The 14,404-nt window shown below is 35.9% G+C and overlaps 1 protein-coding gene across 2 annotated transcripts in view; it reads right to left on the bottom strand.

Moving 5' to 3' along the window:
* Positions 1-14,404, bottom strand: part of BABAM2 (BRISC and BRCA1 A complex member 2) — a 158,749-nt gene that overhangs the window by 102,442 nt on the left and 41,903 nt on the right. For both annotated transcript variants that reach the window (XM_048936025.1, XM_048936024.1), the window contains exons 5-6: positions 11,524-11,718; positions 7,679-7,753 (exon numbers count right to left, since the gene is read on the bottom strand). In XM_048936025.1, the coding sequence (XP_048791982.1) occupies positions 7,679-7,753; positions 11,524-11,718 (270 nt within the window). The remainder of the gene's footprint in view (positions 1-7,678; positions 7,754-11,523; positions 11,719-14,404) is intronic.

Raw genomic sequence — 14,404 nt, 5'->3', positions numbered from 1 at the left:
AAACTTCAATATTTTTGGCTTAAAACTTTAAACCTATGAAATTGAATAAAAGGGAGAAGAGTAAATACAGTGAGCTACAGTTATTTCTGATACACAGTAAACAACAACAAAAACACAGACTGATAGACATTGCTGCAGTTGGTGCATTTAACGGAAAAAAGTTACCACTATAAATTACAAAATCCAAACCAAGAACAACTAAGCATCATATGAAATCATCATACATGCATACAATCATCTTACTGCTATTCTTTAAGAAAACAGGCATAACTTAGTAACCTGAGAGCCAGCAATAATAATTAGTGCAGCAGTGGAACTTTTGTAAGAATGTAAATTGACTTTCAAAACCTCAAAATATGAGCTTCCATAGGATAGAAGCCCTGATCAGAAGTCCGAGGAAGGCAGAAAGAAAAAAACTGTGGGCTCAACACTGACATCTGACACCATCGTGCCTTACGCACTACTAAAATGTGATCTGCTGGTTAATGTCTCCTATTATTGCTATGCTCATATCACACACAATTTCTTAATACTGTCCCTCTAAAAAAAAAATGGCAACTGGGAACTAAAGAAAAAAAAAATCTCACTTCTCTTTCCAGCTTAAGACCATGGTGTTTGCCTGTTTTGCATAGTATGGGTGGACCGTGACATATGAAACAAGCACCACCATTATGTAACAATCCGCAATTATTTTTATGGGTATTGAATTCCATTCTTTCTATGCAATACATACAATGCTAATGTAAAGCAATAGTATAAATTACAAGCCCTAACAAGGCAGTAAACCTGAACCAAGTCATGCAAAATAACATATTATAAACTTTCCCACTGTACACAAAAAAGTTATATGAACTTCAGAATTCAGAAGCTGATTTTTTTTTAAACTTGCTTTTATTCAACTTTCTTTTTTTTTTTTTCTTAAAAAAAACAAAACAAAACAAAACTCCATCTTTTTTTACTAATGTCAAATTAATACTTCACTGTGTTAGGGAAAAACTAGGAATTCATATGATTTACATGAGGTTTAACACTGGATATGGTGGTCCTTTACTATTGCATTATAAAAATAAAACTGTTTAAATATAACTGTCATCAGAAATACAGTTGATTGCAGATTGTGATTCACATTAAGATCATAAACTATAAAAATCATCAGCTGTGCAGAGTGAGCTGTTCCAGTTGACAGATCTTATTAGTAAAATCTGCCAATAAATTATAGAAAAAGGTTTTTTAAATTGCTTTTGGCTTCCAGCATATGGAGATGAAGGTGTTTCTGACACTAATAAGTTTTAGTGTGGTTTAAATAACCTGCAAACAAATCCCACTGATGTGAAAAAGTTGATGGTAGCACAAAGAAAACAAAGGAAAATGAAGCATTTATATGAAAGTCAAATTCTGTTCTGATCAGAAAGTATACTTTCAGAGGGTTTCGGTTCCCTTGATTTTGGGGCAGCAGATATCTATTAGAATAACATCACTAAAGGATGACTTCAGTAAAAAGCAATTTCTGTAAGTGTACCTGAAGCTCCTCTGGATCATAGCAGTAACATGTTACCTCTACAGCACCAGAACCAGTAGACTCTGTGTCAAAGCAAAGGGGACTGAACTACTCAGCAAAGCAAGGTTAACAATTGGACTGCAGTAATAAAAGTAGCATAATGGTTTTATACTGTAGAATAAGTAAGACTTTACAGTTTTTACCAACAGCAAACTCTGAAACATCCCTATAAATACATTAAAAAAAGCCTTTACAACTAAAACATAGGCTGTTTTCAAGCTATTACGGAAAAGCAAACAGTTAAAAATACTTTATCACCAGTAAATCACTTCTTCTGATGTTACAGCTTCTTGAACTGCCTGAAAGACTCCATGACCTGGATAATTTTTAAAAATTATTGCAGTACTGGTTTGTTTGTTTGTTTTAATTACAATATTTTCTATCTCACACACTACATAAGCCCCTCTCCTTGGAGTCTGTATGCTTCTGGCAACAGGACAGTACACTGATACTGAGAAAAGCAAACACTTCCTTGAAGGCACTCCATTTAGTACTTTTTGGTGAAAAAAGTGGGCAGCAAAAGTGCAGATTTTTGGGAGCGGACTACAAGGATGGATTCTTAGAGGCAAGCATCAATGATATCTCTACTTGATAAATGCCTTCCACACACAGGTTACATTCATTTTCATGGCGTCTAGATTGTATGATTTACTGGCTTCAGCTACTACAAACTGTTCTGTTTCAAACATTGCCAGTACTAACTTGCACAGACCTACTTCTAATCTAAAATCTCAATGGCTCATTATAATCACATGCTATAAAGTTGGCCTTTAAACTATTAACAGAAGAAATCTAAACAATCTTTGACATTTCGATATTCAGTTTAAGTAATTTATAAGTAATAACTATTCTACTGTATAGCATACTGACACCTCCTAGTAAAACTCCTGTATTCACTCAGAATGCTTACGCTATGTCCTAAGATCAGGAAAGCAATTTTGGGAGTTGAATTTATGCTTCTGTCACCTATGTTTAAGTAGTAAAAGATTAATAGCAATCTGTGTACCAGCTTAAAGCCACTATGGAAAGCATGGTCAAAGTATTGTGAAGTATGAGAACTACACCCTACCTCAGGGTTACCCACAAGTCTTATCCACCTGTCAGTTTCCTTATTTGTAAAGCAGGTAAAATGACAGCTGGCTCCACAGACATGACAAGCTTCAGAAGACATACAGGTCCATCACCTACATTAAGGCAAGGTATGCTGATAGTATTCACTGCATAATGTTTGATGCTATTTTGAGAGGCAGCTCAGGGTGAAAGAGGGCAGTGTAAAAAGTTGAAGTCAGAAACCGGAGACTAATTCCTTGCCATTGACTTTGTGACACTAAACATCAGATTTCAGTAAGACGGCTTGCAACAAAAATCAAATTAAGTTTAAAAGAAAGTCTACAATATAAGCTAATATTTTTTTTTAGCTCAAAAAATTGGGTTAAACAGCATGGTTACTACGTTGTACACAAATACACTTGTGTTTTGTTATTTGCAGCAATGCAACATACAGGTTAAATGCTGTCAAGTCTAAACCACAGTCAATTGCTAAATCAAAATAGTAAAAACAAACAAACCTGTCCAGAAAAAGTTTCCTCTAATCCTGCATATCGTACTTTTGTTTGTTGTCTACTCTAGCTGATTTCTCAAACATATGCTTGCATTACAGGCTTCTCCAGCATCTGGAATTTGGTCTACATGATACACAGAGGTTGCACTGAAGTCTTAAACAGACTTACTAAATGATGAAATCACAATAAGGAAAAACAAATACGTTCTTATCTTTCAGTTTGAACTTGAGGATAAACCTTTTCCATTGACAGGCTTATACACAACTATTTTGCCCCTGGCAATGTGTCTAGACAATGTTTGTTACTTGCTTCAGTTCTGAAAGATATGCAATGAATACAGTGGTCATCACAAAAAATCTCTTCAGAAAAAAAAAAGTTTGGTATCAGAAAAAGCCTTCTACAAAAAGAAAAAAAAGAAATTATGTTCACTCTGTGCATTCCCTTTACACTTGAATAATAAGACATTATTGGAAAGTTACTGGCTGCAGCATCATGGCTGAATTGGTCCAGATATTGGCTATTCACCAGGGCACAACACCATGTACATAAAAATAGGAAGAAAATCAATACATTAAAAATCACATGTAAGGAGGAGTTGGTAATCAGGGCATTTACTATTAAATTAAAACCTCAAAAACAAAATAATAAAAATACCTAAATGTCCTATTTTCTAGCACATAACCGGCAACGTGCTTGGAAGTCCACTCATTTTCAGCAACCATGTTACAGTCACATAATTCACAACAGTTAGGAAATTACTAAGCTAGTGATGTTTAATGCCTTATCACTACGATAACACAAGTCCCTGTAACTGATCAAAACTATGAAACTAAACAAACAGTGAAAAGTTCCTTTCACCATTACTATAGCAAAATTTGCAGCCAAAAGAAAAGAATTTCAGTCAAAATGAGTGCTGATCAAAAATCTCACTTCAAAGAATGGAAAGGGAAAATATGAGTAAACAGATACGGATGTAAATATTTTCCTGAAGGAGAGCCAAATTCTTAAACAAGAGAACCTTAATGAAAGGCTGCTCAGTAATGAACCATGCAGTAGTTTGAGCCACCAGCTTGACTCTGTAGTTTGATGCTTACAATTTTAATTTATGTCAAACAGATTTATGTAAGAAAAAGTCAATACAAAGGTCTGCATTTAAATCTTGTATAAAGGTATAATTTTGTAAAGTGGAAAAACAACATGAAAATGCGTCTTTGCCCAGATACGCATTTACACTGTAAACTAACATTCCTTGCTAATTGATTGGTCAGCATGGATAATGAAGTATGTTATTTTTGTTTCCTGCATTAAGGGTATGCCAAGAAAACTTATGAATAGAGATTTATCTGCCTCAGCCATTACTAAACTGCCATTTTGCTTCCTAATAAATTCTATCTGAAGAACACTGAGTAGAATTTAAGAATTCAAAGGAAGATGCTGTACTCCGTGCTGCTCTCTTAATCGCTCTTGAAAATGTGCACATTTTAACTGAAATTTAAATATAATGCAGAAAAAAAAATTAAAATAACCTGGTAAATCAGCTTTTCAAATGCTAACCACTAAACTAAAAATAACATTTTTTTTCATCATAAGGTAAGGCAAATATTCTCACCACCGACAGTACAAAACTGATAGAGGAAGATCTAAAGAACGAGGAGTGTATTTTCAAGAGTTGCAAAGATTCTGTAAAGCTACAGAGCATTCTAACAGCTTATTCAAACTTGAATTTTATCTTATTATATAAAGCTTTAAAGTCATATTTCTCATGTGATTACCTAATGAAATTGACAAATACTTCACAGGAGCATTGCAAATCAATGGGTTACTAGGATTAATGAGGCAAGAATAATGGTTACCAGATTTTAATACAAGTAGATTAATTAAATATTAAAAAAAGAACTCATGGCAGAGAAAGCATAACATGGATTTGAACTGCATAAATCATTACAGAGAAGGTACTGCAGATTATAAGACTGGTTGTAGACTAGAACATGATTGAAACAGCATTTAGTTCTGACATTAATGCACTAACAGCCTTCAGTTACTGACTGCTCTTCCACCTTTCAGGATAATACATTGACAATTGCTTCCTCTGCATCAATGGATGCTCTACCATGCACCATAATTTTGCAAGCAGCATTGGTGCCAACATAACCAGCAGCTGTGTAGCAAATGAATTCTGATTATATTACAAAAGCTACAAATCTGTTTATATTACAAAGCTAAAAATCTCATTAAAAGAAAGTAAAAATAAAAATAGAAAGGTAGACACGTATAGCTTGAGAGAAAATACATTTTTTAAAAATACCTTTTCAAATTTGGACTACTTGGATCTTAACTATCTCAACTATCTACATTTATATTGCTGCCATATGAGATGACATTGATACAGCTAATAATGTCAGAATACAAGGCATTAAAGGCAATAGGGATCTGTTGTAGATCCATGCCTGCTACTGAGTGCAGTCTGTCATAATCAATGTCAGAGCCTGAGTCAAACCTTTCTTTGCTGTCAACAAACACTACTGAAATAAAACTGCATTTCTTCTCCTGTGGCTATTCATCCAGACTAAACATTTCTCATCTAACACAGACAGTTAATCGGTTAGTTTGCAAATTAGAAGTCTAAGAAACCTAAGGATTTCATCATATTACCCATCAAAAAGAATCTGTTATTTCAAAAGAACAACAACAAACAAACAGGATATTACATACAAAAACACATTCACTTAATAAAACTGCAACACTAAGACATTAAGATTTTAGAAAGGTCAAAATAAAGGTAGACTGGGAAAACTTTGATTCTGCTACCTCTGGTGCATATGTTTTCACATCACACAGTCTATAAACACATACAAACAAACACATTTTACTTCAGACTACTGAATCACTCAGTACTCGGGGTGAATAACACCCTAGGGAGCAGAGGTGGAAGATTCACAAAAAAATCAACCTTGCTTAAAGCAAGTGGCAACAACCATTTAGGGGCAGGTGGGTAAGGTAAGAAATGGTGAATTAACACATATTAAAATGCTACTCCTTAAGAAACAAAACCTATTTCTATAACAGAATTCCTACATGATAACACTTCAGTAATTCACACAACACCTCCCAGCCCCAAATTGTTTCATTTCCTCAGAGGCTAAACTGAGGCATAGCAAGCTATGTGAACGAAGCTAGGGAATACACTGGCTGTGCATCCTGAAATTCTTCATCAGTTTTAAAATGATCCTGGAAAACATGGCACTCCAGTGCTCAAGAAGGAGCAGACAGGACAGTTTGTGTTAGCCTTTGACAGCCTCCTTTTTTCCACAGAGCCTTTCAGAAGCCAATCATAAATACGTTGCTGCATTCTTCTAAATGCAAGGCCTTCCCAATCCTCTTACACCTGACTGTCCACCCATCCAGTGAGTAGAGAAGGCTCTGATGAACAACAGAAGCTGCCAGTGCTGCTGTGATGAACAAAGCAAGGAACTGAAAATATTTGGAGGCTTTTGAGTAAAATCAGGAACAGGTATTACTCAGTGTGTATTCTGCAAAAGTTAGAGATCACAGGGTACTGCTCTTACACTACAGAATTTCAGCTAGATTACAGTTATATCTGTTTTCATGGTTTTTAGCTCAAGATACATTATTTGGAGAATCACTGAAGATTCACGCTTGCAACTGTGAGCTAACAATAGCTGGAGACTCGTAACAAAAAGATGAAGAGGAGCTAACAGGATCTACACTGACATTTTCTTCTCAATGCATTAGCTGCTAAACATTAGGAAGCTGTTTTCCTTTCCAAAAATTTAAAAGTAAAAAGTTGAGGAGTCAGACATGCAGTTTAAAGAAAGATCTCTGCTCCTAACATCAGCAGACTCAAATCTTGTTCTGGCACTTCATTCTAACGTTAATAATAGATCTCTCACTGTTTTGTCTTCATATAATAACATTGACCTTATGATGAGCTTCCACTGTAACTGCTTGAAAGAGCGATGTCCGCCTGCTGTGAAAACCACTCATTTCAAATTATTCCATGTTAGTAGTTTGTCACAATTCTTTTTTCCCTTTGCTAGCAAATAGAGAAATACTCTCCTTTCTAACACGCACCAAAATTTCACTGTCCTAAATCCTTGTTAAAATTGAAGTTTCTTTTCAATTCAGTGTTTTTTGTAACTGAATGAAACGAAGTAAAAACCAATACATTCAGATTTTGTGATAAGTATTTGTTTTCAATCCCTGTTAAGAAGTGGCATATTGAGTTTGTCTGCTTCTACCATCAAGATTACTGGTGCAATTTGATTGTTCACCAAAAATTCCAGATAATATTGGTATTCCACACAATCTTCCACAGTGTCCATCAGAGTGACAAATATGTTTATTATTTGGTAAAGCAGAATGCCAAACAACAGTGTGTTTAATGCCGTATTTCCAAAATATAATCCAACTAGGTTTAGAAATTGCATTTTCAACTTCTTGAAGAGGAGGAGGGCAGTAACGTCAAAATAGTAACTAAGAACATTTCAATAATTCATATTCTCCCAACAAATACTGTCAACTTAAACATTCATTTTACCTTGAGAAGATACGTAGGAATATTGCTGAAATCTACAGGCAACTTCAAGAGGAAGCGAGCTGAAAATTCACCAGTCTGTGGAAAAACCATAAGACTAATGAGGGCAAGTGTCCAAAGAGCTACAAAGTAAACATTCTGAGAATTGCATATTAACCAGAAAACACGTAAAAGCTCATACCAAACAGAAGGGTTGAGGTTTAAAACAACATTTCTCAATGAAATTACTGAAGATGAAAATTTACAGATTCCACAGGCATTACAAAAACACACTAAGACCATAAAACATCATTGCCAATATGCTAACAATTAGTCGGAATGCAACAATGTACATGACAAAAATCTGACTACACTTAGGCTCTAAACACAGATTTGCCTTGTCTGGTCTCATTTCTGGTTCAGTGAGACCTGCAAACGGACTGAAAGGAAATGACAAAGTTTTGAGAGCATAGAGACAAAATACATGCATCTTCACAAACATCACAGATTCACGTAACAGAAGACTTGAGTAAGGTAAGAATGGATCAGAAGAGACCTCAACAAACATAGACCAAAAAAAACCCAACAATGAGCTAGAATGCTTTCTGTCATTTCTTTTCAGAGATACGTGGTTCTTAACACCTAGACAACTGTTTACTGAAAATCTGCCAAGCGTCCCCTGCACACTGAAGGTTTTTTTGCATAAAGTGTATGCAAAGGAAATGGAAAGGATTTCCTTTCTGTTTCATACACTTCCTTAAAACCAGACTTTGTCCACCTGGTTATCAAGCAGTGAAGTTGGCTCTTTTTGAAAAAACAAATGTCTGATTTTCTCTGCCTTAATTTTTTGCCATCCTTACTCTGGAATTCAGTAAAGCATACATACAGGATATACATACAGCAGCTATATTTGTTAATTACATTGATTAGCTGTGCAAAAAGCATTAAACACTTTTTTTTTTTTTTTTTTTTTTTTTACAACTCAGCCCAGAATCTTGAGAAAAGTTCCTTTTTTCAGTTCTTATTTTTGCATATATTTTCTATTTATTTCTACAATGACATCCAATTTCTTAATATAATAATAATATAATTAATATAATTAAATATAATACCTCATTTTAAGAGGCAAGGGGACAAATCAAAGCTGTGTGAACATTCAATATTTATTCTGCCACAGTAATCTATATACGTACTACTTCACTATTCCCCAAAAATAGTTTTCTATAGCTAAATTTTATATTACAATTGTCATTAGAAGTTTAAATGTAAATACATTTCTACATTTAAACAGAATCATCTTTATTGCAGACACAGCTGTGTCTTCAGGCAGGCAGAAGCCTGGGATATACCTGAAATAACAAATGTAGTCCTTCTATAAAATGGAGCAGCAGCAACAACCTACAGTAGTAAATGACTTCTTGTGCAAGCAGCACAAAGACTGTTTTGACATCAGTTGGGGCACTTGGTATTTTATCAGACCAAAACTGATATTATAGACAGCAATTCTTGTCTGGACCTCATTTCCAAAACAGATGTCATACAACGTTTGCCAGAAAAATCTAGAAAGTGATTTCTGGTTAAAGACTAAGTCTGATGAACTGCGAGTGAACACTGAACAAATAAATGGCCTCTGATCAAAACATCAGCTGCTTCATGGCATAAAAGTACATCAGGGCTTGCAGGCCAGATCTTTTATGTCATTCAATTAAGATTGTGTTGCAATGTAGTACTCCCAGAGAGGTTCTGGACTCACAGAGAGCAGCCCCTGCCCAAATTGCTCAACTACCCAAACCTTGCCAGCTGCTGACAGGCATACGGTGAAGTCAGACATACTTTTGGCCATAACACAGAGAGATCAGATTCAGGTAGTTAATGAGCATCTGTATCAGATGGAACTCAGCCAACATGAAGCCACCACACTAAATAGCAGTTTGTCTCTGTCATAGGTCTTGGAGGTCGCTTCAGGAAACTAAACGTACACAAGCAGATTTCTGTTCCAATTTGGGACACAACAACTCAGGCCTCCTTTTTAAAAAAAATGTCTATTTATTAATTCATGCATGTAAGATAATTACATTCATAACACTATGCAACGTGCATTCGTAGATGATCATTTCGCAAGTCTGTTGAACCAGAACCAGTTCATTAGAGACAGCAACAACAAGAGTTTTCCTGAGTTCTAGGCAAAGGAAGTAACACACAGTTAGTTACCTCTCGATTCTAAGAAATGCTGGTATTGCACCAATTGTCAATACTAACAAGAGGATATGAAGGGGAACAAAGATGAGTTTTCATAGTTTTGTGTTTAAAGACACTCACAAAGAAGCCTCCATAAAGCAGGTAACATGTTTACAGATATTTCAAATGAGACCTTTGAGATCTTCTTGATAGAGAATACAAACTTTGAAAACAAAGCACATGCTACAGAAACCTTACATAGCTTTGAAAGAATTTGCCTCAAAATGTCTTTGAGATTTATTTTATTTGAATATTTTAAGTTTAGACAACATTTCAATGCCAAATTAAGATAACATTTCAAAGTCACAAAGGACTGGGGAAAGAATCCAAAGACTTCAGCAGACAGTTCTTCCAGAAGGAGAAAAACAAAAAGTTTTCTACAATCTTCACTACAACTTTGGCAGCTGCCAAAAGTGACAATAAAATCTGAGTATGGTACAGAAAGCACTTCAGTAAAACTGTCTGATGATATTTACAGATGTGGCGAGTTGCTTGTGATGCCAGCTACAGAAAATAACGCTTAAGAAAAAACATACTGATTTAGAAACAGAGATCTGAAATTCTCTGATAAGAATAATGCCAAGTAAAATTAGTACAATTTGTGAGCTGTAAATCCTCATGTCATCTGTTACTTAAGGACAGTGAAAGTGACAAAGGTGAATTCTAGTCTGTGATAAAACAAGTGCTGGAATTTCATTTCCAGACTACATCTATTTCGTCAGACATTGCTCCTCAAGAATAATATACATCAAGATTACACTGCTGCTGAAAGTAAGATGGGTATGTGTCCAGCATAAGCACTATTACGTATTTTCTGATATAACTTACTCCAAAATTCCAGTGATAAAAACACTATTAATGGGGAACACAGCAGAGTTAACAAATAAATAAGTAGTTAACTTGCACACCAACCCAGATGTCTACATTGCCAATAATCTCCACTTAGAAGGTGGAGATGGCAAGGCACATTGCCCATGTAAAGGATGCAATTTCAGGAAATAGATAAGCCAGTTTTATGCCTGAGTGCCATGCGAAGACATGGTCCTACAAAGTCACTGCCTCTAGCCCATCTCACCTTCTCCGATCCTGCAGGAAATCAGTTTTTTTTTCCCTCACCTATTTAGGTTCCTGGAACAACTCATCTTATCTCTGATAAGCTGCGGAGCGATACAGGCAACGGCAACTACCAATTAGATCTGCTCAACCTCAACGTGGAAACACAGTAATACATTCTAGTTCTAAGCAGAGCTGATTTGCCTGGGCAGGGTGTCATACCAGTGCAGTTATTCTGCCTCTAAAATCTTCACAGACGTTTAAGTTCCACATATTGTGCCCTGTAAATATCACAGGCTTTTCAAAAGTTTATCACTTCATCCCCAAATCAGATGAACTAACACTAGGTTGAAAAAAGAATTGCTCACCTCAAAATTTAATTCAAGCAAGGTAATGGAATGATTGAAAAGGACAAAACAGAGAGTACAGGAAAGGAAGCTGAGTGAAATAAGTTGTGTTCATTGGAAATAAAGCAAGGAGATGCACACAAACAACCTGGTTTCCTAAACCAAGAAATGTCATTTACTAAAATTAAAGGATCACAAAGAGCATTGTAGCAGCAATTCTTAATAGCTTACCCAGTTATTTTTTTTGCCAGCATAGATTTCCATATTTTCTCCATACTGGGGCTCTTCAAGTAAAGTCTGATACTCAAACATGAGACGTGAGCTCTCACGTAATCGGCTGCACTGAAATTGATGATACTGCTGCACGAGCTCTTTCACAACAAGCAGGAGGCATTCAGGATTTGAAGGATTCCAAGAAGCCAAATTCTGTTGAATTTTAAAAGAACAGAGACTGAATTCATTTCCAGCAATAGGACAAGAATTTCCCCCTCCATACCGAAATCAGAGGTAAATACACATTTGGAAGTTTGGTGTCAAAGCTTAACATTAAATCTTCATAATAAATGGAAGGGTTATATCATGCTTTGGAAGGAAAACAGTTTGAAAAGCAAAAGCATGCCTTAATGTGAAATAAGAGCCCATATAGTGACCTACCAAAAAACAGACAATGGAGCTGCTACTAGGCATAGATACGCTCAAATGACCATTCCATTCTTCCCCAAAATTACACTGCCCAATCTGGGGACTTGAAAAGTCTGAATTAAAAAAACTGAAAACTGATATGGAATGTACGATGATAAGATTAAGTATAACCCTGAACAGTATCTAACTCAAAAAACAGCCAAGTGACTATGCCAAGATGACACTAACAATGGAAACTAATTACTCAAATTGTATTGACAGTGACATGGCAAACAACTTTATGCCCTGCTTCACCGGGACAGTCTCTTCACTGCCTTGATTCATTCCCTTAACACAAATGACATCCATACAGAAATCTCTTCCATCTGCCTGGCAAATTTATTACAAGTTGACTATATATCAAGAAACACAAGTAAAAGAAATAAATATTAATACATTTGAAAGCAACTGCGTCAGCAGAACAGTCACAGCCTCTCAGTGTATCCACTCTGAACTCACTTAGACCAGTCTTCTCTGCAAAATAAGTTTTAAGTGGAAAGGTTTTGCGTTATTAGCAATATCTAACACCATCAGTGTATGTGCCTGCTTCTGATTGACCTAGAATGGGTACATGTTAATGTCAAACGAAAGCTCATTCTTCACTCCATACCAATAGAACAGTAAGACAGTTCCGACATAAAAACCACAGGATAACTCCAGACTGCCATATGCTTTGTACTTATGTCCTCAATGGGTCTTGATATAAGCTCAGGGCACATTAACAGTCATGCAGCCTTTGGTCAGCTGTGAGCATAACTACATGAATGAAACTGGACAAAAACACATCCCCAAAAATATAAAAGCTATTAATATTTTGCATAATATTATAATCAGACTTGATAAATACAAGAGGAACAGGCTGCCCAGAGAGCTTGTTGAGTCTTGGGTATACTCAAAACCAAACTGGAAGCAGTCCTGGACAACCACCTTATTCAACTCTGTCTGAGCAGGCTTTTTCCAATCCCAGTTCCTCTGCAATTTTATGTGCAATTATTTATTTTACAAAAAGATAAATTGAAACAGAGAACCTTTCAAGCAAAGATTCCACCTTCTGAGCCAAAAAGAAAGTTACAAGTTCTACCTTCTGATACTTTTCACTCTGCACCTTCAGCTCTACAACAGAAACTACTTTTAACCTAACCTCTGATGATGCCGCCATTTAATTTCAAAAGGCTTATAACTACTCTTATTTCTGTTGACTTGAGTGTAACCCTTTGGCATAGTTTTGTATGGACTTCATTATTTGCACATGATGACAAAATTTCCTTTCTCTCTTTCCACAACTTCATATTTGTTTCTCTCTGAAGTCACAAATATATTAAGATGCTATCAAAATGGCTTTCTTACTTTCAGCATCATCACTTATAAGACACAACTCTACAAAAGAGTACTATCCTTTCCCTCCTAGACAGAAAGGATACTGTAGAATGCAAATATCAGCATCACCATAGCTCAAAATGTATATTACAGACCAAGGTAATTGGTAAATGTGTGAGTGTAGCAATCAGACAGACCAATACAAAGGGAAAGGTATCACAACAAAGGTGTGATTACACTATTAAAAAAAAAAAAAAAAAAGGTGCTACAAAGGAAGGGAAGAAGATTGCTCACTCATAGCAGAAGATTCTAGGTTCACAAGGGAAAGCTCCACCAAGATCTCCTGAAAGAGATCCTTCCCCAGTGGCAGTCAGCCCTTAAATGAGGTCTAGAAGAGGTGCAGCCAGGCTCCACCCCTTCTGGTCACGCACTTGAATTGCCTTCACCTGTGCTCCCAGGGCTGACTGGGTCTTTTCCCCAGCTGCTCAATCAGTGGTTCAGGCCATGACTCAACAGTTCTCATACAGTGAGATAGCAATAAGGCTCCTGTAATCTTCTCACATCCATACCAATGAGTGACTGAAAGCCTTGTTCTACCCTTTCTTCCATCTGCAGCTTGAAAAAAAAATTTATTCCCAACAATTTAAATTTACTCAATTCTAAAAAAACACTAGAGAAAATCTCTAAGGTAGATGGTGTCTTCTAGGAAACACATTTTGTATCGTACAGTCTAAAACTAGATGTGTATAACCTTAAATTTCCTGTTCCCAAGCTCCTGCTCAAATAAAGCATTTCCAGAAAGCCAGAGGATGTAATATGCCAGTGTGTATTGATATCAGCCAGACAAGTGAGAATAACCTTTCCTCTTAATGACATTGCTAGAACACAATAGAAATGTTCTGTCAAAGGAAATGACCAACAATATCTTAATAACCGACCTAAATGCAACTGTACCTTTTGTTTTTTAAATAATATTACACTACAGAACAAAAAAAGAGTAAGAGGAAATCTATTGTTATTTGTCCTACGTGGAACTGAAGTATTGCTTTCTTCAAAGAGTTCAAGAACACCGCATCAAAACAGCACTGACGCTTTACAGTTGAAGGAATTAAAA

The sequence above is a fragment of the Lagopus muta genome, chromosome 2 (assembly GCF_023343835.1).
Source record: "Lagopus muta isolate bLagMut1 chromosome 2, bLagMut1 primary, whole genome shotgun sequence".
Taxonomy (NCBI): Eukaryota; Metazoa; Chordata; class Aves; order Galliformes; family Phasianidae; genus Lagopus; species Lagopus muta.
The sequence above is the reverse complement of the archived record's forward strand: the minus strand, read 5'-3'. Positions and strand labels throughout refer to the sequence as shown.